Genomic DNA, 22840 nt, shown 5'->3' with positions numbered 1-22840 from the left:
TATGATGAAAAGTGAATGCGACCTGTTGATCATATAAGGTACGAGAGTGCGCAGTTAGTCGACCTACATAGCATAGATAAGGTGTCAGCAGTTCAGCAGGTAGTAAAATTCCAAGCGTGATGGGTAAAAGAAGGATTTATCGGACTTTGATAAAGGACAGATTGTGGGAGCTCGACGAGCTGGTGCCTTGCTTTCCCTAATGGCTGAACTGGTAGGGTGTTCGAGAGCCATCGTTGTTAAAGCGTACCAGGACTGGCCTCAAAATGGTCAAACAACAACCCAACAGCAAAACTGCAAAGGTCAGCGAAAAGTTGAAGTTAGAGGTGAGTGTGGGTCTGATGACTCATACAGGTGAACAGGCACAGCACTGCTGAAGAATTGACTACCGAATACAAGGGGCAACCTAGAACAATATATGCCATGACTGCATCACATGCTCGCACATATGGGCTATACCAGCAGATGACCCATACGGCATCCTCTCCTAACCAAGGTTCATTGGCATTAAAGACTTGCCTGGTGCCAAGAGCATGCAAGTTGCTATCGTTAACTGCTTGCTGACTGTGTACACCCCGCTATGTTATACTTTTTCCCCAAATGGCGATGGTGTCTTCCAAGATGACAATGCACCGAGCTATTGGGCACTTGTTGTTCAGGAATGGTTTGAGGAACACAGTTCTGACTTCCACATATCGATTGGCCCCCGAACTCCGCTGAAATCAATCCGATTGAGCACTTGTGGGACACTATGGAAAGGCATATCAGGCGTCTGGATACACCAATCACCACAATACCTGCATTGCTGGCTGCATTACACACAAGCTTGGTTGGTCATACCTCCCGAATGCTTCCGACATCTTGTTGAATCAATGCCATGTCGGATAGCTGCTGTACTGAGAGCAAAAGGAGGACCTATGAAGTATTAGGTAGGTGGTCATAATTCAGTGTGTGTATATATATATATATATATATATATATATATATATATATCTGATAATTAAAATAAATCTGATATTTAAAATAAAATAAAAAACATCAGCCAGTAGTACGGCAAAAATGTAGAGCGAAACGAAACGTAAAATAATATAAAATAAACAAACAGGGAAGGGAAAGTAAAAATAATAAGACAAAAAGTAGTCGATAATCCCCTGTATAATTTAGTCATTAAACCCAATTAATAATAACGATGTAAATTTAAAATAATGCCAATTATAAATAATTTAGCGGTACCCCCCTCGAAGGTAAATGCAGCGATTCCATGACCATTATTGGTTTCGTGGTCCTCTTTCGATATGGGGCATAATGGTCAGTCTATCATTTTGATATTTTAGTTTTTGTAGTTTCTTTAACCCCCTTTTGGTGATATTTCACGTCTTTTGGAACTGGTACCTTCGAGGGGGGTACCGCTAAATTATTTATAATTGGCATTATTTTAAATTTACATCGTTATTATTAATTGGGTTTAATGACTAAATTATACAGGGGATTATCGACTACTTTTTGTCTTATTATTTTTACTTTCCCTTCCCTGTTTGTTTATTTTATATTATTTTACGTTTCGTTTCGCTCTACATTTTTGCCGTACTACTGGCTGATGTTTTTTATTTTATTTTAAATATCAGATTTATTTTAATTATCAGATATAATTAGGCTTCATGTGGAGGATGTGCAATTGCTGCCTCTAATGATAGCTTTATATTTATTTATTTTTATTACTTTTACCTAACTTTTACATTACATTATATATATATATATATATATATATATATATAAATGGGTTTTTAATGTAACTCTTTAAAAGAAAAGTTTAAAGAGTCACATAGAAAAGAGGTAAACAGTAGATGAAATGGTTTCGGTGAAAGCAAGATTAATAAATTAGGTATGACAGATGCGCACCTAAAGGGGCAAAGCAGCAAGAGTATATGTAATTTGTATTAATATTAAATTAGATTAAGTAAGCATAAATGGATGTGAAAGTTACACAAGGTGCCAGTAACTACAAGGGTAAGGAAAATAGAAAAAGAAGAGTAGCAGATTAGTGAAAGGTGAAAGAATGTTAATATCCTAGAGGTTATGATGAGTAAATTATGGGCTGAATTGCCAAGACAATATAAAGTCGATATATATTGGCTTGGCAATTCAGCCCATAATTTACTTAATTCATCATAACTTCTAGGATATTAACATTCTTTCACCTTTCACTAATCTACTACTCTTCTTTTTCTATTTTCCTCGCCCTTATAATTACTGGAACCTTGTGTAACTTTCACATTCATTTATACTTACTTAATTTAATTTAATATTAATATAAATTTTATATATATAGTATTTTATGTGAGGTTTAGATGGAAAGTAGTGAAAAACAATAGACTATCTAGTTAAATCTTGGAGTACATGTAGACAAAATTTTATGTTAGACATGTTAAAAGAATATAAATACAAAAGATAATATGAAAATCTTATTTTTGTACCCACATCCTGGGTGACTTTTTCAGGGAGCAATCATTCAGATTGAAAGGAAAAACAATGAAAGCAAAAACAACATTGATTATTGTTGTTTATGCATTTTATAAAAAAATATATAAAAATTATTTTTGTAATATTAAATTCATATAACCATTAGACTTTATATTATAACCTTTAGGCCCTATTAAAATTGGTATTGGTACTGCATATTGATCATCATAGAAGCAGAGAACCCCTTATTGTTGTTTTTCATTAAGTGTTTCATTGGAAGTGCGGGGTGTCCATAAAGTCCTTGTGTACTTTAAAACTGGAATAACTTTGGTTCCATATGAGATAAAAACAATCTGTGAAATGCATTGGAAAGGTCATTTATTCCAGTTTTTAGAATAAAAGAGGTTATGTTGATGGTGGTTTATGGAGGTTATGTTGAATCTTAGCAATCTTATGAATATTTATCATAATGTTGCTAAGATTCAATATATAACTTCCATTGTTACTCATACAAAGAAAGTATAGTCCAATTTTTCAATTTAATAAACACATTCTTTAGTTGTGTTTCAGTTATACTATTAATTGCATTTACAATCCTGGTATACGAGTTTTGAGGAGTAAACCACACTTTTAACATGCCCCCATAGAAACAAGTCCAATGGAGACTAATCGAGGAGTTGAGCTTGGCCCACTTCTGCTGATCTATCTGTTGGGAAGACTTTGTTTAAAAATTGTCATGTATTCTAAGAGAAGTGGCATGGTAATCCTCTATCTTGCTGAAAAGCCATGTCGGCTTTAATTCTTAAATGTCTTAGTTCAGGTGCACTAATGTAAAATTTTGATTCATCACTAAACAGATTGTCTAGAGGTAGGATCTCATTTTCAACATTTTAATTAAACTTATGACAGAAAGATAATCTCACATGGTAGTCCTCTTCCAGCAATACTTGAATCTTATAAGGTCGCTTGTGCAATTTCACTCTAAGAATTTTGTGCAAAGTTTCTTTAGGAACACCAAGTTCAAAGGATGCCTGTCTTAGTGATTTTTTTTGGCTTTGCTTCAAAGCTTTCTCAACAGATGCTACTGTCCACTTCCAGACCTTCCAATTTGTGGCTCATCATTAACAGAACTAGTCTCTTTAAAGACTTGTTCTGTTAATGATGTTGTTCTTGTGCAAAGTTTCTTTAGGAACACCAAGTTCAAAGGATGCCTGTCTTTGATTTTTTTTGGCTTTGCTTCAAAGCTTTCTCAACAGATGCTACAGTCCACTTGTTTAATCCAGACCTTCCAATTTGTGGCTCATCATTAACAGAACTAGTCTCTTTAAACTTCTTCATCCAGTTTGACACTGAACTTCTGTGTGGTTCTTCTTCTTTGTAATGTGTTGTAAATTTTCTTCTAAACACAGATATGGACTTAAGCTCGCTAGTCAGAGAACACAGTTCACTTTCTCTTTTATTGAAGGCATCTCTTGTAGGATAGATTATTTGAAACAATTAAAAAAACAAAATCAGAGTAAATTAAGTAATTATTTTTGTGCATAAAAACTAGAATAAATGACCTTTCCAATGTATTTCACAGATTGTTTTTTTTTTTTTGTATGGAACAGAAGTTATTGCAAAACTGCAATAACCTAAAACTGCAACAACTTAAGTTAATGCAGTTTTAAAGTGCACAAAACTTTATGAACACCCTCTATAAGCAAGAGAAGGGATGTATGAAGGAGAAGGATTAGTTTTAATTGATTATGGGGGTATAAGTGAAAAGACAGAAAAAAAGACTGCAATTGATCCACTGATTCTAATGTAAATCAAAGGTTACCAACCCCTGAATTCGGAAAGTAGATTTAATAATTTTTATTAGGGAAAAAAAAAAAAAAAAAGCAGGAGGATAGCCGGAATTTTTTTTTTTTTTTTAAATCCTAACTTTTTACTTGAAATTAAATTTCAATTAAATACACATTTCATATTAAGATTCAACATATAGCAATGGTGGTCCATTCACAGAAGCTACAGAAATGGTACCCCTATTAACTTTAAAATTTAAATTTAGTATCCTGTTTTTATACAATTCAAATAATTGTTTCATGCAGTAGAATGCTTCTGAATCAGAATAATCTGAATCTGTTGGATGAAGTATATTGCCTAACTCTGCTGTCAGAACATAACTATGTATATGTTCTGGAAGCTTGGGAAAAATCTCTCTGAAATTCATTGCATAGATATGAATAAGCAAACCATACCTTGAAAACTGAACTTGGTTTTTATCCATTCTCTTCTCATCCCTTCACATATTTTTAACCCAGCAGTGGTCAAGCTCCTGATAGTAAAAAACAGGTCATGCAAACAGGTGCTGAATTTTACTTTTATATTTCTGGAAAAAGTTTTTTTTTTTTTTTTTTTTTTCTGAATTCTGCTTTAAGTAAACCAATAGCTAATCTTTTACTAATAGGTTTCAATGCATACCAATGGTGATTTTTTATTAATATTATTTGCAATGAAACAAAAATTTCTTTAGTTCTCTTGAAAAAAAAAAAAAAAAAAAATTCAATCATAAAATACAAATTTGAAACTAACAGTCACTTTCACTTTCCAGTTCAGAACACTAGTAGGAGCGTGAAAATTCAAACTTATGTATGGATACATATTAATATATTTTGCCAAATAAATAAAGGAATAAACAGATAAACAATAACAATCAAAACAAGAAACCACTTTACATTAATAATAATTAGGCCAAAAGACATTTTGTACAATAATTAAGCATAAAAGAAATTGTATCTAATTTCAGTGACAGATGTGAGACGAGTCAGGTAAGTCAATCAATGGATGTTGCTTGCATTACTGAAATATGCTGAAATGGAAACTAGCATGTTGAAACTAAAGGCAAAAACAGCAAATAGTTGCATGGGACCCGACAGGTCCTTTGAACATGCCATTCCAAATAAACAATAACACTGACTGGGGGGAGGGGGATGGATTGTTTTTCTATCTACAGCAAAAGGTGCAGATTTTAGATGAAATTGATCCACTGATTCCAATACAAAAATGATGTCTCTATTACATCTCCAATGATATATATATATATATAACATCAGTGTAGATACACCATAGTTTATCTATAAATTTGAACTACGTATGTAGTGTAAAGGCATCGTTTTAATTGTATCTCATATTGTGGGTGCCTTCACAATGAGATAGCTGGTATTGCACTACTTCAAAGAAATAACACTTCTCTAGTAGAGAAGACTACTGTTACTTATTTTCAGTGGATACCACTACTCAGACGATAGTTTCGAAGCTAGTGGGCTTCATCAGTGGGGGGGGAAATTTTTCGTAGCAGAAATTTTTGGGTGATTCAGACACTTCCTCTGCATCTGCTTAAACAGTTTAACAATACAATACTAAGTAAAACATGGAAGAAACAAACTATATGCAATAGATATGCAGATAAACTGTACACATATTCACATTATAACTGTTTTTTCAGTTACTGAAAAAACAGAGAGGTGGGAGACAAAGATAAACAAGGTTAGACAAGTTAATTCTCTCCAATATTACTGCTCTCTATGAGTGCATGTAACATTATTTGCAGTTAATGCTACAGATCAGTGTCACATCTACTTTCCTAAATTACAGTAAGATATACTTATTATAGGCATACTTAGATATACTTATTATAGGAAACACAAAAACCTGTATATGTAGAAATTGTGATGTGAAATTTTAAGATTTATGAAATATATGCATAAAACTGATTGAAAAAAGCTGTGTTAGTGGAGGTAAAAACACATTAACCAGTATAATTATTCACTTCCAAAACTGCTCAAATGTTTATCTGTATTTAAGAAGGTGCTGAAAGGTTCAGCCAGTAGCAGTGAAATAACAATATGCCATAGTTATTTTGGAGTGGGGTCCATCAGGTCTCTTGTGTGAGCAGAGTACCAGGTTAAATTCATGCAAAATAAAATTATATATTTTATGTTTTGCTCAAACACCCTACCTCCTTTTAGAAAGGATACCTGTGTCAATAATTACCAATGCCACTGCACATTACCATGTCTAAAGAAAGTGTCAAAATAATACAGTGCAAGAAGTGCACTGTTATGTGGTTTTTCCAAGTGTTGCATCGGTCCACACTCATAATGAAAGTAACACAGGTAAAAAAAAAATTTTTTATGAGTGAACTAACACTATTTTGTGCTCAGTTCCACCAAGGCTAGAACCAAACCTGGTAAACACAAAACCTTTTATATTGCAGAAGAAAAATTTCTGCAAAGAAATTTTGCCTCTGTGCCCCATCTCCATGACCTTTATCAACCATACTGAATAAACAACATGGCTCTCTTTGGCTGTGTGGTTTATTCAGTATGGTTGATAAAGGTCATGGTGACATTTATCATGGTGACAGACCTGGTAGTAGGGTAGTTTTTCCACTTTTTTCTTCTGTCACTAAATTGTCTTCTGCAAATTTAATGACAGAAGAAAAATCTTCCATATTCTTGCTCATGCTCACATGTAACCTAAAAACTGAATGCCTAAGTGACTGGTTTCACTGTGGTTTAACAAATAGGAAGTATTCAATTACAAATAATAGAGCGGACCAATTAGGCAACTTAGGCCATTTTTATTTTGACTCATGTCTTCAACACAACTCAAAGAACAACTGCTTGAGTTGCCTAATTCCTCTGACTGTAGTCCTCCAGTAGGAGGACTGCCTTATGGATTTAAAAATCCTGCAGCTCAGAAATCAAATTGGGTCAATATATCAACATCATAAAATGTTCCAGCAAATTATTTAAAAATAAATAACTGTAAAAAGAGTGAAAAATAACTGTGACTAACCTTTTCATAATTAACGATTCCACCCATAACTGCAGCATCCACAACTCCATTCAGCAACATACTTAAAGGATTGAGGGGAAGATTTGGGTCACTGTAATGCTGCATTACTAAATTACATATTTTATTATTAGTTGTTTCCATTGTTTCTATAGCATTTTCCAAAGGACTTATTTCAATGGTTTTTGATGATGTCACAGGAAACCAATGTAAGATACCTGGTAATGGATAAGAGGTTACTAAAGTTGTCCTTTCTATCCACATAGTGGCAAATTCGTTATCAGAATCTTTCTCTCCTTTTCGTATAGGACGTGAATAACTAAACTTCTGAACTTCATTGACTTTGTAATATCTCAAAATCTGCTCATGTACCGTTTTTCCTTTCAAACGATTCTGCTCACTCATAACTGGATCAACCTTATTTATCTGTAAAAACTGGTTGGATGACTCTGTTATCTCTTCCCCAGGTGGTGACAATTTTGTCATTATCTGAGCAGAAGGAAACTGATTCAGCAAACGGCTACTAAAATCACTCAGCCGCTCATATGCTTTGCCACGATAAACAAATACCTTGTTTAGTAAAAATGTTGGAAATCCATGGCCATAATAAGCTACTCTAAAATATTCTGGTTCTGGGCGCACCTGTTTAATTATGTTATCATAAAATATAGACATCTTCTTCAATAATGCACTAAGCCTGCCATAATCAAATACTTCATTTTCATATTGAGATGCCAACTCTTTACAAAGAGTCAGTCCTGTTTCCCATAGCTTTCCTTTGTCAAAATATTCAATAATGTCATAAAACAATCTTTCTTTTAATTCACGATGTGTTTCACATTTGGGATATTTGTTGTTTTTTAGTAGTTGGGGTAAAGAATCTTCAGACCATTTCAAAAGCTTTGCATGCAGCTTGAGAGTAAAGGCAGCTTCCACATAGTTGTCACATTCTAAGTGTAGATCACACAGCTTGTAAAGATAACGAATGTACATCTCCTTTCTGTTGATCTCATGATAAAATTCCTAAAACAAAAAAGAAAAAAAAACAGAATTTTGTAGAGATTCATGCGAAGTGGTAGCTTTAGTTGAAGCAATGTATAAAATCATTCACCTGTTACGAAAATGCACTAATATGGCTATTATAATTTTTTTTTCTATAGTTAATAAAATCCAGTTGACATATTAATTATTCTAGGCAGAAATTTATAACAGGAGAATTATACACTCAAAGCAAACTGCAAAAGTACCTGCATCCAGTTTTACGGTGAGCTAAATTGAATAAAATCAGCTTTCCTCTTACAATTTCAATATAATATTATATAATTATCAATGAAAAAAATTCAGTCAAATAACATGAACAAGTTACTGTTGTTAAGGAAGAGTACACAGAATAATTAACAAATATGTATGTTTAGATGGCTGAATTCAAGTAGGCAATAAAGTGCTATACAACAGACAAAAGAACGTGATATATGTAGATGTAAATCTATATAATCAGACTATGAAACAATCATATATTTGCAGATAATAAATCGATATAATAAACAAAACAGTAAAAGTTTAAAACAAGATATACTTACCTGTAGCATTTTAACTGCTCTGAATGAATTGCATGTGAGAATATTCAGTATAATGAGAATGAAAAGAAAAGAAATAAAGCAGAAAGACATATGCCTGAGTATCGGTGCATGTGCATTCTTCTTGCTGTAGTGCAACTAGGTATATAGATGAGGAAAGAGGATGAGGTATGGTACTCAAAATAGGATGAACATGATTAATACAGTGTCCTTGGTTAGCAGTTAATAAAATACGAGTATGAAATTTTTGGGAGAAATTAAACAATTGTGCATGAGCAGTGATTACTGCAACTCCTGGAAATTTTTTGCTTATATGGATATGCAGTAGAGAGAGTGTATTGTATTGGAGTTATGATGGAATTTTTGGAAAAGTCAACATTGACTTTATTAGCGGGAGACAAACAAGTATGTCTTCTTCCGATAGTTGATGGAACACACTGAGGCGGGCAGCAGAAAAACGTTTGTTTATTGCCCGTCCAACGCGTGGTAAGCTTAACACGCGATTCAAATCTTTTTTAACTATCGCATTAAAAAAAAAAAAAGATCCCATTAACTGGAAATTTGCATAGTGTAAAGTGAAAAGTGGTATAATTTTTTCAAATAGCGGTAACTGAAAAACTCGTTAATTGAACTCGTGTTATGCGAGGCTTGGCTGTACAATGATCCTTGAAGAATATGAAAAGATCCATACTATGCACAAATATAAAACGTTTTTTGAGCAAGACTGCACCAAGTTTGGATAATATTTATATAGAAGAACTGGAACTTACCAAGAGGTTAACAGTACAACTCATGCGATTTTCCTTGTTTTCATCTGTTACAATGGTCCTATATTCCAACAATCGTCTCATCAATCTCACTATAGTTTTCACAAATTTCATACCTTGATCATGCATAGTCTGGTGGTTCTCACAAAGTCCACTTAAGCTAAAAATTTAATTATGACTGACTTTATTATCTTTCTCGCTTTCTCTCTTTCTTTCTACATACAAAATTATAACTTCAATATTAATTCATTTTTTTAAAATCTAATAATACTGAAATAAGAATTATCATGAAGATGTTTTACAAGTCTTAGCCTGGCAATGGTAGTGCACCCAACACACATGGTGAATGACAGGTTCACCCTATTTCTTTTTTTATATTTTAAAAAGTGATCGGTTTTTTTAAAATTATGCTTGCACTGTAGCAGTGCTTGAACTTTTCCTAATCAAATCAAATGAAATACTATTAATATAATTATTTATTTTTTAATGAAAAACTTAAAAATGTTGTGTTTTTAAATTTAAATCAAAATTTTTATTAAATCTTTTGAGGAGGGAAACACTACTAAACATAAGAGATAAGCATGAAAATATTTTTATAGCTCAGGGGTGTCTAACCTTTATGAGTGAGGGGCCAGATTCAGAAATTTTCAACTCTCTTTGGGCCAGTGAGAAAAATCTACTAAAAGATATATCACAATTATCGGGATATTTTCTCAAATGTATGCCATACCAAGATGCCTGTCATACACAGGCATTGACTTTATTTTTCAACAATGAAAGATGCCTTTTGCAACATGTGCTACCAAATAGCATGGCTTGAAAGAGTGGAAAGGATTCTTTGTTGATGTATTTTTTATAAAAAAGTGAGAATATCATTCTTAAGAAATGTGTACGTAAATGAGCCTTTAAAAATACTTTTATCGTTAAAATTACAAATTCAAAGAAAAATTTTTAATGAGTTATTATTTATTCAGTACACAAATAGGCAAATTACATTTTTAGTGAGATATCTGGCATTGATTTTGCTTGCACAAAAATTCAATATTCACTGGAACACTTGACATAGCAATATGAGGTACATTTCATAAATGTTCATCTGTTAATAATGACCAAGACTTTTACTTTATTTTTCAACAATGAAAGATGGCTTACACAACATGTGCTACCAAACAGCATGGCTTGAAAGATTGGAAAGGATTCTTTGTTGATGTATTTTTTATAAATACATCAACAAAAAGGGAGAATTTTATAAAATGAGAGAATATTATTCTTAACAAAAGCTCTCCTCAAATGATTGCTGGCTTGAACCTCAATTAATTCTAGCTGAAAGGTATTTTCTTCTTCTTCAACATTTATGCTAAATGGATCAACAAAAATTTTTAGCTTGAGCCTATGATTCCTGATATCTGAAAATTTCTGATCAAATTCATCTAATAAGGCAATTAATTAATGCTGAGTAGTTTTTAAGCTTAATTTTCTCAGCACGTCTTGCTGAAAGTGTTATAACTGAATACACCATGAATTGTCAAACTAACAGTAAACCCATCTGCGAAAAGATCTAAACCTCCCAAACACTTTCTAGTTCATTTCACAAATATATATAGTCTCAATTCTAATCTCAACGATGTCCATTTCCATTTGCAGTCTGCCAAACCCCATATACTTTTTCTGACAGAATCTCAGTTATCGGTCGATTCAACTACTGCTCATCTCATATGCCCAAATTATTTGCTGTATGATTCCTTTCGCCTCAAAGATGGTACTTGTGCATATGTACGTTCCGATATTCCCTGTCAGAGACTTGGTAATTTGGAATCTCCTCTTTTCAATCTTCTCTGGCTTAAAATCTCTCTACCTCATTGTGTCAAATTCCTCTGTTGTCTCTACCGTTCTCCCAACTCCACTAATCACTTGCAGCTCTTTGACTTCCTCTCTTTGCAACTAGACTTTCTCCAGTCAAACTTTCCTCACAGTGAAGGTAATTTTCCTTGGTGATTTTAATGTTCACAACTCTAGCTGGCTTCCATTTTCTAGTCATCCCGACCCAGCTGGTCGAGATGCTGAGGCTTTTGCAATTACTAATGACCTTGCACAGATTGTTCATTTACCTACAACAATACCGGATAATCCTAACCATACAGTCAACACGCTTGATCTTTTTCTCACAAACAACCCTTCTAAGTATACGGTCGGAGTGAGAGGTCCTTTAGGCACCTCAGATCATAACTTGGTGATTGTCTCTTCCCCAATGGAGCCTTTATCTCATGGCTATTCCCAACCTCATATTTTTTGGCATTACAAGAATGCAAAATAGGATGACCTGCAAGATTTCTTTTCTTATTTTCCTTGGTCAGATTACTGTTTCAAAACTTCTGATGTCAACGTTTGCTCAGATCGTGTTAGTGAAATTATTCTTGTAGGAATGGAATCCTTTATACCACACTCTACTTTAAAATCTCATCCTTTATCTAAACTTTGGTTTTCCAATAAATGTGCTAAGGCTGTTCAAGAGAAGAATGTTGCATATCGTAATTGGCTTGTTTCCAATTCTTCAGTTTCATTTTCTGCCTACGCCAAATCTCACAACAATTGTAAAGCAGTTATTAATCAGTCCAAACTAGATTTTGAACAGGCTAACAGTAGAAAACTTGCTTCTTGCCCTAATGGTAGCTGAGCATTCTGGTCTCTTGCCAAAGCTATTGGCCGCAACTTTCGCCCATCTCTGCTTCCACCTCTGTCAAACCAGATGGTTCTATTATCACTTCAGGCAAGGATAAAGCTGACCTACTAGCATCCCAGTTTTCTTCCAACTCATGTATTAATGATCTCGGTAAAACACCTCCAACCATTTCCATTCAATGACTCCTGTGGTCTTCCGTCAAAAGGATGTCAGAAGGATTTTGACAAATCTTGATGCTAAGAAAGCTCCAGGTCCTGATGGTATTTCTCCACTTGTTCTCAAAACCTGTGCTCCTGAACTTACTCCTATTCTTTACCGCCTTTTTTCACTTTCTTATTCCGAAGGTAAAATGTTTTCCTTCTGTTTGGAAATTTGCTCATATCCAGCCAGTTCCTAAAAAAGGGTGACAAATCTCTCCCATCCCATTGCAATTACTTCTACTCTTTCTAAAGTAATGGAGAAATCAATCAACCACCAACTCTTGAACTACCTAGAAACATTCCGTCTGATAAACGATCGCCAGTATGAATTCCGTCAGTGTCGATCCACTGGTTTCTGGCTTATGTTACTCATTTGTGGACAAATTCAATGGAAAAGTTCAGTGAGACACAAGCAGTTTCTCTTGACATCTCAAAGGCTTTCGATTGTGTTTGGCATAAAGGTCTTCTAAACAAGCTTCCATCTTATGGTTTGCCAACTGTTTTTTGTAATTGGTTATCCAGTTTTCTCTCTGATCGTTCACTGAGGGTGATGGTAGATGGCCCTCTGTCTTCTAACTTCTCCACTATTGCTGGTGTTCCCCAAGGTTCAGTTCTTTACTCTCACTCTTTTCATCTTTTATATTAATGACCTTCTTCCATTGACTGGAAATCCTATCCATAGTTTTGCTGATGATAGCACATCGCATTCCATTTTCCATTTTGAGAAACCTTGCCCTGCTCAATCAGCTTCAACTTCTCGAATGTCTGCTACCAATTCCTTAAATGCCGATCTCCAGGTAACTGCAGTGGGGCAAAGACAACTTAGTTGATTTAAATCCTTCTAAAACTCAGTCTTGTCTTATATCTCGCAAAAAGGATTCTTCTGCTCCTATGCTTATCTTTGGTGACACTCCGATTTCTAGGCAAAATGATATATCTATTTTAGGGATTATCATGACTTCTAATCTTTCTCGGCACAAGCATATTACAAATATTGCTTCTTCTGCATCTAAAAAACTTGGTTTTCTCTTTCGCTCTCGGCATTACTTTTCTTCCAAACAGCTGTTCACTCTGTACAAATTGCAAATCTGCCCTACAATGGAATATTGTTCCCACATCTCGGGCAGCATCCCCAAAACCTCTCTTGGGCTTCTAGATTCCATTCAGAAGAGGGCAGTTAGATTAATTAATGACTCCTCTCTAACAGAGTCTCTCCACTCGTTGTCTCATAGAAGTACTGTTTCTGCTGCATGCCTTTTCTACAGATACTTGATGGGCACTGTTCTTCTGAATTGAATTCTATAATTCCCGCTCTCTCTCTTTCAAAACAGTCTGAACGAGAGTCGCCACCAGCCAACATCGATTTACTGTCCAACTTCGTACTCACAGAGCCAACTTTTCATCTTCCTCGTTTATTCATTCAACTGCCGTTTTCTGGAACAACCTTTCTTCATACGTATTTCCTGAAAATTACAGTCTATAGAAGTTCAATTCTAATGTCAACAAATATCTTCTTTCATCTTCTCAACCTCCAACCCACGCACGCTACTAAGTACTATAGGTTCTAATACCTCTCCTATTTGGGGTCTTCATAAAAAAATAAATAAATAAATAAAGTGGTTAGTTTTTTAAGAAGTAACTGTTTATGAAATAGCTTTCATTTCTTGGTATAGGCTGTAACATGCTCATATAATCAATTAGAAAATTGATCCTTTCCATGTAGCTTAATGTGCAATTCAGAAAAATACAGTGAAACTTCCCTTTAACGGACAGCCACGGGGAACGAAAATGTGTCCATTAGAGAGAAGTGTCCGTTAACAAGAAGTCTGAGGGAGGAAAAAAAAAAAAAGAAAGAAAGAAAAATCGTTAAACGTTTAATGTAAAATTAAATTAAAATATATACAGATTTTGCACAATATTTTTGTAAATAATATACAATTACATACACAAGAGATAAAGAAAAATCGATAAACGTTTAATGTAAAATTAAATTAAATACAGATTTTGCACAATATTTTTGCAAATAATATACATACAATTGTGCTATGCATATTATGACTTTATCTTAAGAAAAATACATACAGTAATCACTTATTTTCTTCTGCACCTTCTTCCGGCTGATAATTTTGTTTTCAACATTTGTTTGGAGTGAAGAAACCATCGAAAGTCCTTCAGTATCTTCTTCAGTGGCGAAAAACATTTTTAAACGATTGATTTGTATGAGCGCTTCTTCTATTTTCATCGGTGGTTCGTCGTTAATATATTCTTCGACAGAATGACCTCCTTCCATTTCTTCATCCTCGTGAGGAACTTCTTGAAAAATATCGATGATAATGTCGTTGATATCTAGAGCACCATCTTCTGTAGTGAGGTTTGAGTCTATATCTTTGTAGCCAGGGTCACTTGTAGCGGAAGTATCGTACATTATCAATAGATGTTGAAGTTCTTCTTCTTCTTGGTGCTCCACATTGCTGTTCACAACTTCAATTTTTGCGTTTGAGAAGACAGACTTTACAAAACAGTTCACGACAGTTTGTTTTCTAATTGCGTTTACTGAAGAGGAAATCCACTGAATCGCATCTAGGATGCTGATTTTCTTTGCAAGGTCACTCGCACATGTTACATCGTTCATGTTTGCAATGAGATGTCTCAAAACAAGTTTTCTGTAGTGAAGTTTAAAATTTTTTATTATCCCTTGATCCAAGGGCTGACACTCTGCAGATGTGTTTGGTGACAGACAAACGATTTGAATATTGGACAATTCAATGTGCGGGTGAGATGCAGCATTATCCATGAAAAGAATAATTTTTCTGTTTTGACGAATCATGTTTTGGTTATAGTGACTTATCCATTCGCTCATGATATCTCATGTCATCCATGCTTTTTTATTAGACTTCCAGTCAACATCCAAAAGATTCAACTTTATGCCCTTGAAACAACAAGGATTTTGTGGGTTTCCTATAACAAGAGGTTGTTCAAAGTCTCCCAGCATATTTGTACACAATAGTACAGTCAAGCGTTCCTTAGAAATTTTTCCGCCCTGGCACTTTTCGTTTTTTAGACTCATTTTTTTTTCAGGAAGAGCTTTAAAAAACAACCCTGTTTCGTCACAGTTGTAAATATCCTTAGCTTCAAAATCACGACATAAATCTTCCAATTTGACGGTCCACTTTGTTACAACCCCAGTATCAACAGATCCGCCTTCACCACTTACGGTTTTCCAAGAAATTTTATGCCGAGTTTTGAACTTGTCTAGCCATCCCACAGAAGCTTTGAACTCATTTACTCCCATAGATTTCGCAACCTCCAAAGCCTTTTCCCTAATAATAGGCCCATTAATGGGAATTTTTTTAGCACGTGCGCCACAAATTTGAAGTCCAACAGTTTTCAGGAATGATTTTTGAACCTGTTCATTTCCGTGTTGCCAAAATTGTTTGAACAGTTCATTTTTTTTCTTTAGGATGTCGCTTACCTGCGTCTTCCCGATTTTGAATTTTGCAGCGAGATTCTGAACACTATTTTTTTGCCGATCATACGCATTAACGAGTTCGACTTTATCTTTTAAAGTTAAATGTTTACGAGAAGACACTGTGCACTTCACACGACACTGAACAAAACTGAAAGCTGAAACTGAAAAGACGAAAGGCGGACCATATTCCCCCCCCTGCACACACCAAATTCATCAGAAGTTTTACACGTGCCTTAAAATTCTTGAAAAAGGGTTTAGAACCGCGACGTAAACCTTGATAAAATTCAGAGAATCGGAAATTGAAAATAAACACACGATTGAGGCAATACGTGGAAGAAACGTTCCTAGAAAAAGGGCCATGAGCTCGCCCGCTGTCCGTTATGGGGAGATCAAATTAAGTGCTAATCTAAACGAAACAGTGCAGATTGCCTGTCTGCGTCTGTTACAGAGAATGTCCGCTAGATAGAACTGCAAACACGTTAAAACCAATGGAGGTGAGTTGGGGAATTTGAAAATGTCCGTTGTAGAGAGATGTCCGTTAACGAGAGGTGTCCATTAGGAGAAGTTTCACTGTATTTGGTCACATTTACTAAGAAGGCGGAGATATTTTTTCTACAGTACCTATTTGCAAATTCAGTATCCAGTGGCCACTTAGGGCAGAACCATGGGTAAACAGCTGGCACTGAGACAAAGCTATCTAGATATAAGGACTGAAATGGATTGTGTTAGTGAACAAAAGTAATCTTTTTCCACTTACATATTATCTGCAGGACTGAAAGGTGCTGAACGTGCAGTACAATCAACATAGAATAGTCTTATTATTATTATTAGTGATATGGTACAAGGAAGCCCGGAGGCTTATGCTGTACCAGGAGAGAGAGAGAGAGACAGAGAGAGAGAGAGAGAGAGAGAGAGAGAGAGAGAGAGAAGTAAAAGGAAATCACCAAAAAAGAAGAGAAGAATGATGATATCCAGCTCAGCACTCTGGATGAGCCACGCTCATACTCACCAGATGTGAGCCCCTGGGATGAGTTATACTGGCTATATCAATGCATCAAAGTTTTTGTACTCTTATTTATCTATCACACTTAAGAAAGGTTGGCAGGCTGATGACAACCTTTGGTGGTCCACATTCTGGCCCATAGGCTGTATGTTGAACAACCTGTTCTAGTTCATAAAACCATTAAAAAATGTGAAAATTCAAAATAATGCATGCACATATTATTTGTTTCACCAATTTCACATAATAACTCTACATGAAGAAGAAGGTGATCAAAATGCACAGACATTTTTCAGGTAGACTGCAAGGCCTTGTGCCACTGGTTAATTTTATTGCAAAATAAAAGATTTATGATTCTTCTGATTTGGACTAAAATAATAAAAAAAATCAATTAGCAATATCAAAATTATAAATTCTTTATAATTTAAATATGAAACAGTCAAAATAAAAGGGAAGAGTATTGTTTTGTGGGAAATCATCAAGCAGAATTCTTGATGACTGATGATTCTGAATGCCCGACGCTACTTACCGATATCACTGGTCAACATGGTTTTGATAACAAAAAAGAAAACTTTATAAATTAATTCTTTTGTGTTAATTCTGAAATTGGCCTAATAAATTTTGTCAGAAAAAAAACGTGATTAGCTGATTTTCATAACAACATTAGAGAAGCCAGTGTAGCTGAGTGGTCAGGTATGAGGGTACATATGTACATGTGCTTTGAGTGACTGTGTTGTTGTGCCAAGAGTATAAACAGAAAATTTATTTATTATTATATTTTTTTAATTACTGAATGTACATGAAACAGAGGAATGCAGGAAATGTAGGAAAGGATGACTGATAATGAGTCGTCTGTTATAAGAGGTTCATGTATGTTAGCCATCAGTATTATCCATGTGCATTTGAGATCAGTTGTGTGCTTTATCTTTGTATAAAGATATTTTCTGACAATCAGTATGGTCAATATGAAGAAATCATATCACTATAATTGCATTATTAACAGAGGAATGTAGGAAATGTAGGAGAGGATAATTTATAATGAGTCATCTGTTATAAGGATTTGTTATAAGAAGTTCATGTATGTTAGACATCAGTGTATCTATGTGCATTTGAAATCAGTTGTGTGTTTTGTTATCTTTGTATAAAGTTATTTCCTGACAATCAATACGGTCAATATGAAGAAATTATGTCACTATAGTTGCATTATTTACTGGGCAATTCTCACAATATGAGCATGTAAGGATGGTTTATATCAAAATCACAATGTTGGACACATGTCTACTTATTATCTGTACTTTGAATACCAATTAGGAAATAAAGACCACCTTTATGCTGCTGTGCCATGTTAAAGGAAAGAAGAGCATGCCATTCATTGTTCTCATGAATTAAATAGCCATAATAAAAATACTACCATTTCGGCCTTACAAAGATTTCAGGTATTTTGAGGAGTATCAAAAAATAAAAACAGAACATTCAAATGTTGCTTTTGTAATGAAGTCAGTCCTGCAGGAAGAGGGCCTTCATACTCCAAAACCAAACTAACTGGAAAGAACTTCCCATTCCTAATGAAGTAGAAGAGAATCCATTGGAAGATCCAAGTAACATTCTGCTCAGCAAATGACTAAATTATTTAAATCTAACAAAGTAGCAGGCAGAACTTTTGGAATTTACTAACTGATGGTACAAAGATTTCCATATTTAGTAAGAGAAATAAAAAAAACTTTCAAGATCTTATGGTGTGCAGGACCCACTTTGTGTGTGTCCAGATATAAATGGAAGAGCTAGGATTTCAAAAGAAACTGAAGAATAGTAGCTAGTCACTGATTCATCTAAAGAAAAGTTTAAAGGTAGTTTCATTAAACTGCAGAAGCATAGAGCTTACAATACCTATAGTCCATTCTGTTGGAATGTAGGACATTTGGTATTAATTAGATGAAATGATGCAAATATAGAATAAAAAAAAAAAGGAACCAATCACAATTTACCCACTTTCAAAAAATAAGAATCCAATTACGTTATGGACTACGTCAGAATTTAGCATTAGCATTAGCATTAGTAGAGGCATTTGATGCAAGAAAGCAAGCTTATGCAGCATCAGCCAAAAAAAAAAAAAAAAACCCACTCCCACTTCACCCCTCTGTTCGTTCAAAATACCTGTCCAGCTGAGCCTTAAACTTATTTAGGCTATCAACTTCCACGACAAGGGATGGAAGTCTGTTCCACCAACCAACCACTCGCTGGCTAAAGGCAAATTTCCGCACGTCTATCCTACATCTGTCTTTCCTCAATTTGAATTTATGCCCTCTCAGGTGATTATTCTTAGTGAGAGGAAGAATCCCATCAGCATTGAGCATGCTCAAACCATTCAATGCTTTATACACCTCTATCAGATCACCTCGCTGGTGCCTAGTCTCCAGACACTGTAATTTGCAAATCTTAAGCCTTTCTTCGTAAGAGCACCCCTTTGTTCCATTCACTAATCTTGTTGCCCTTCTCTGTACTCGTTCCAGCAGCTCTACATCCTTCTTGAAATGAGGCCTCCAGGCCTGTATACAGTACGCTAGGTGTGGCCTGACCATTGCCTTATACAAGGGAATAATCACCTCCTTATCCCTGCTAGAAAAATTCCTATATATCATTGACAATACACCATGAGCTACTCTTGCAGCCCATCTGCACTGCTCAGAGAACTTCATATCTGCCTGCACAACCACCCCCAGGTCCCTTTCATTCTCTACCACTGTCAGTGTAATACCACAGAGTTGATACGTTGCTCTGGGGTTGCTGTTTCCCATGTGTAGTACTTTACATTTGTCAATGTTAAACTTCATTTGCCACCTCTCAGCCCATCTGCTCAACCTTTCCAGATCCTGTTGCAGCAGCATAGTGTCAGTAGTGTCCTTGACAACCCTGCCTACCTTTGTATCGTCTGCAAACTTCGACATTAAGCTTGATATACCATCATCAATATCATTTATGAATACAGAAAACAATAATGGACCCAACACTGAGCCCTGAGGGACTCCACTAAAATTTACCTCCACATCACAGGAGGCAACCTATTCCAATTATCAAAAACACTTTGCCTGAACAAGGGAATGAGAACTTCTTGAAACGTAATCTTCTGTTGCTTCTGAATATTTTGATTTTTTATCCCTTTGTTCTTGTTTTGTCTGCTAATGTGAAAATACCTTCCTCATTCTTTCTGCTTACTCCTTAAAGATCACATATCAGGTTACCCTTCAAGTGTCCGGTTTTCAGGCTCTACAGTCCATACCTAAAATGTTTCTCACAGGGACAGCACTTAGCACTTCCAACCAATTTAGATGTCCTTTTCTGGAGCCTTTCTAGAATTTCTGTGGTGAAGCAGAATTTTTAGGTGAAGCCTTCAAACCTGAATACATTATTTCAAATGGGAAAGGGAATTATCAAAATTATCGAATTATCAAATGGGAAAAAGGGAAGTGAAGAATGAAAAATATTTGGGAGTAATTGTGCAGTCAGATATGAAGTTCACTGAGACGGGCTGCCAGAGCAGGTCATGGAGTCTTGTCAATGATATATAGAAATTTTGCTAGCAGGGACAAGGAGGTGAATATCCTGCTCTACAAGGCAATGGTCAGGCCACTGTATACAGGTCTGGAGGCCTCATTTTAGGAAGGATGTAGAGTTGCTAGAATGGGTACAAATTAGTGAGGGGAACAAAGGGGTGCTCTTACCAAGAAAGGTTTAATTTCTGTAAATTGCAGCACCTGGAGACTAGGCACCTGCGAGGTAATCTGATTGAGGTGTACAAGGCCTTGAACGGGTTGAGCAAGCTCAATGCTGATGGGATTCCTCCTCTTGTTGTTGTTGTTATTTTGGTTTTTAGGAGCATTAGTAACTAAGGCCATATTGCTCCCGGGATATACGGTGGTCATTCCCTGCCCTTTCCGCATCCTCTGTATTTGGTGGTCACGGGCTCAAACCCCGGTCTAATCAAGAAAGGTGTGCTACGCACTGCTGCTCCTGCCCACCTGGCTTTGGAGGCACCATTCTTCCTCTTGCTTAGATTACGAACCTGAGGGAGCATAGATTCAAAATGAGGAAAGACAGTTGTAGAACAGATGTGCAGAAATTTGCATTTGGCCAGCAGGTAGCTGATTGCTGGAACAGACTTATATCTCTTGTTGTGGAAGTTTTTAGCTTAAATAAATTTAAGGTTGAGCTAGACAGGCATTTGGAGTGAACGGATTTTTTTTGGCTGATGCTGCATAAGCTTGCTTTCTTGCATCTTATGCCTCAACTAACGCTAATCTTTCTTCTTGATGGAAAAGGCCCTAGTTACTGATATTACATCCTGAACACCCTACTAGCCAACTGTAGTGTTAAGCAGTTGGCTAGTAAGGTTCAGGATGTAATAGCAAATTGCTTAACACTGCAGAGAAAACTTCATAGGGGCTCTGCATATAACATAACTCCTAAATCTTTCTCATCCTGAATTAGTTTTAATTCCATGTCCCCCCCCCCCCCCCCAACAGCCTGTATTTCTTCCTGGATTGCTTTTCCTCAAATGCTTGCTCCTTAATCTTACACGTAGTAGAAATAAACTTCAGTTTTCATCTTTCCGTCTCAGATAACTGATCTAAAGTGATTCTGAAGCAGCATGGCCTTGTCATGATTGTTTTTACCATCCTACAACCTATAAATCATCAACAAACTTGGCAACATTCCTTGTATACCCTTATCAATATCATTGAGGAAAATGAGAAACAAGACAAAAACTGAACCCCGAAAAATCCAACTTCCTACAGTAGTACACTTAGAACCGTGGTGTCCAACACTTTTCATATACTTGCTAAACTTGTGAGGAAATTGTCAACATTTTCACCACATCATCATCAGCCATTTTCAATCCAATGCAGGATGAAGGCCTCTCCAGCAACTTTCCAATTCCTTCTGTTTTGTGCAATGGTCTGTTTTGTGCAATGACCATTCACAAATCCACGAATTTGTGAATTTCATCCATTCATCTATGTTGTTGTGTTCCAGGTTTTCTTCTAGCTCCTCTTGGGTACCATCCTGTTATTTTCTTAGTCCATCTGTCATATCTTTGAACTATGTGTTCTGCCCAAGACCATTTTAGTTCTTTAGTTTTGATAAGAATGTCCTTTACTTAAGTTTGCTGATGAATCCATGTGTTTCTCTTCTTATCTAACAGTCTGATTCCCAATATAATTCGTCCCATTCTTCGCTGTGTAATTCTCAGTTTCTCTTCCATTCTTTTGGTGAGTGCCCAAGTTTCACTTCCATAAGTTGGTTCATTATTTTACGTTTCAGACAAACTGGGATATTGCTCTTCAGTATGTGACTATATTTCCTGAATGCTATCCATCCAAAATTTATTCTTCTCTTGACTTTCAGCCATTTATCCTTATTACAGCTAATAACTTGTCTGTCCCAGATAAGTATATGACTCTACCTTTTCAATTACTGCTCCTTCAATCATTATGTCCCTTTCGTGGCATACTTGTTCATCATTACCTTTCTGGGGCATACTTGTTCATCATTACTTTTGTTTTAGCCATATTCATCTTTAGTCCAAAATCCTTACTAATTCTGCATAACTGATTAAGATTTTCCTCTAATTCTTCGGGATCGTGGCTTATGACCACAATGTCATCTGCAAATCGTTAATGGTTTAGGTACTCTCCATTCACATTGACTCCTTTCTGCGACCAGTCTAATCTTCTGAAAGCTTCCTCAAGGGCAGAAGTAAACAGCTTCGGAGATATTGTGTCTCCTTGTCGAACTCCTTTCTTGATTTTAAATTTGCTACTGTCTTTGTCTAGTCTAATAAAGGAGGTAG

At 35.5% G+C, this 22840-nt stretch overlaps 1 protein-coding gene across 1 annotated transcript in view; it reads right to left on the bottom strand.

Moving 5' to 3' along the window:
* mbc (dedicator of cytokinesis protein myoblast city) overlaps positions 1 to 22840 on the bottom strand; it is a 966604-nt gene that overhangs the window by 141162 nt on the left and 802602 nt on the right. Inside the window, exons 32-33 of the mRNA XM_090373417.1 lie at positions 9647 to 9803; positions 7303 to 8322 (exon numbers count right to left, since the gene is read on the bottom strand). Coding sequence (XP_090229543.1) covers positions 7303 to 8322; positions 9647 to 9803 — 1177 coding nt within the window. The remainder of the gene's footprint in view (positions 1 to 7302; positions 8323 to 9646; positions 9804 to 22840) is intronic.

The sequence above is a fragment of the Mastigoproctus giganteus genome, chromosome 5 (genome assembly GCF_048544385.1).
Source record: "Mastigoproctus giganteus isolate SK-2022 chromosome 5, ASM4854438v1, whole genome shotgun sequence".
NCBI lineage: Eukaryota > Metazoa > Arthropoda > Arachnida > Uropygi > Thelyphonidae > Mastigoproctus > Mastigoproctus giganteus.
Note: the sequence above shows the minus strand (reverse complement) of the source record. Positions and strands in the feature narration are given on the sequence as shown.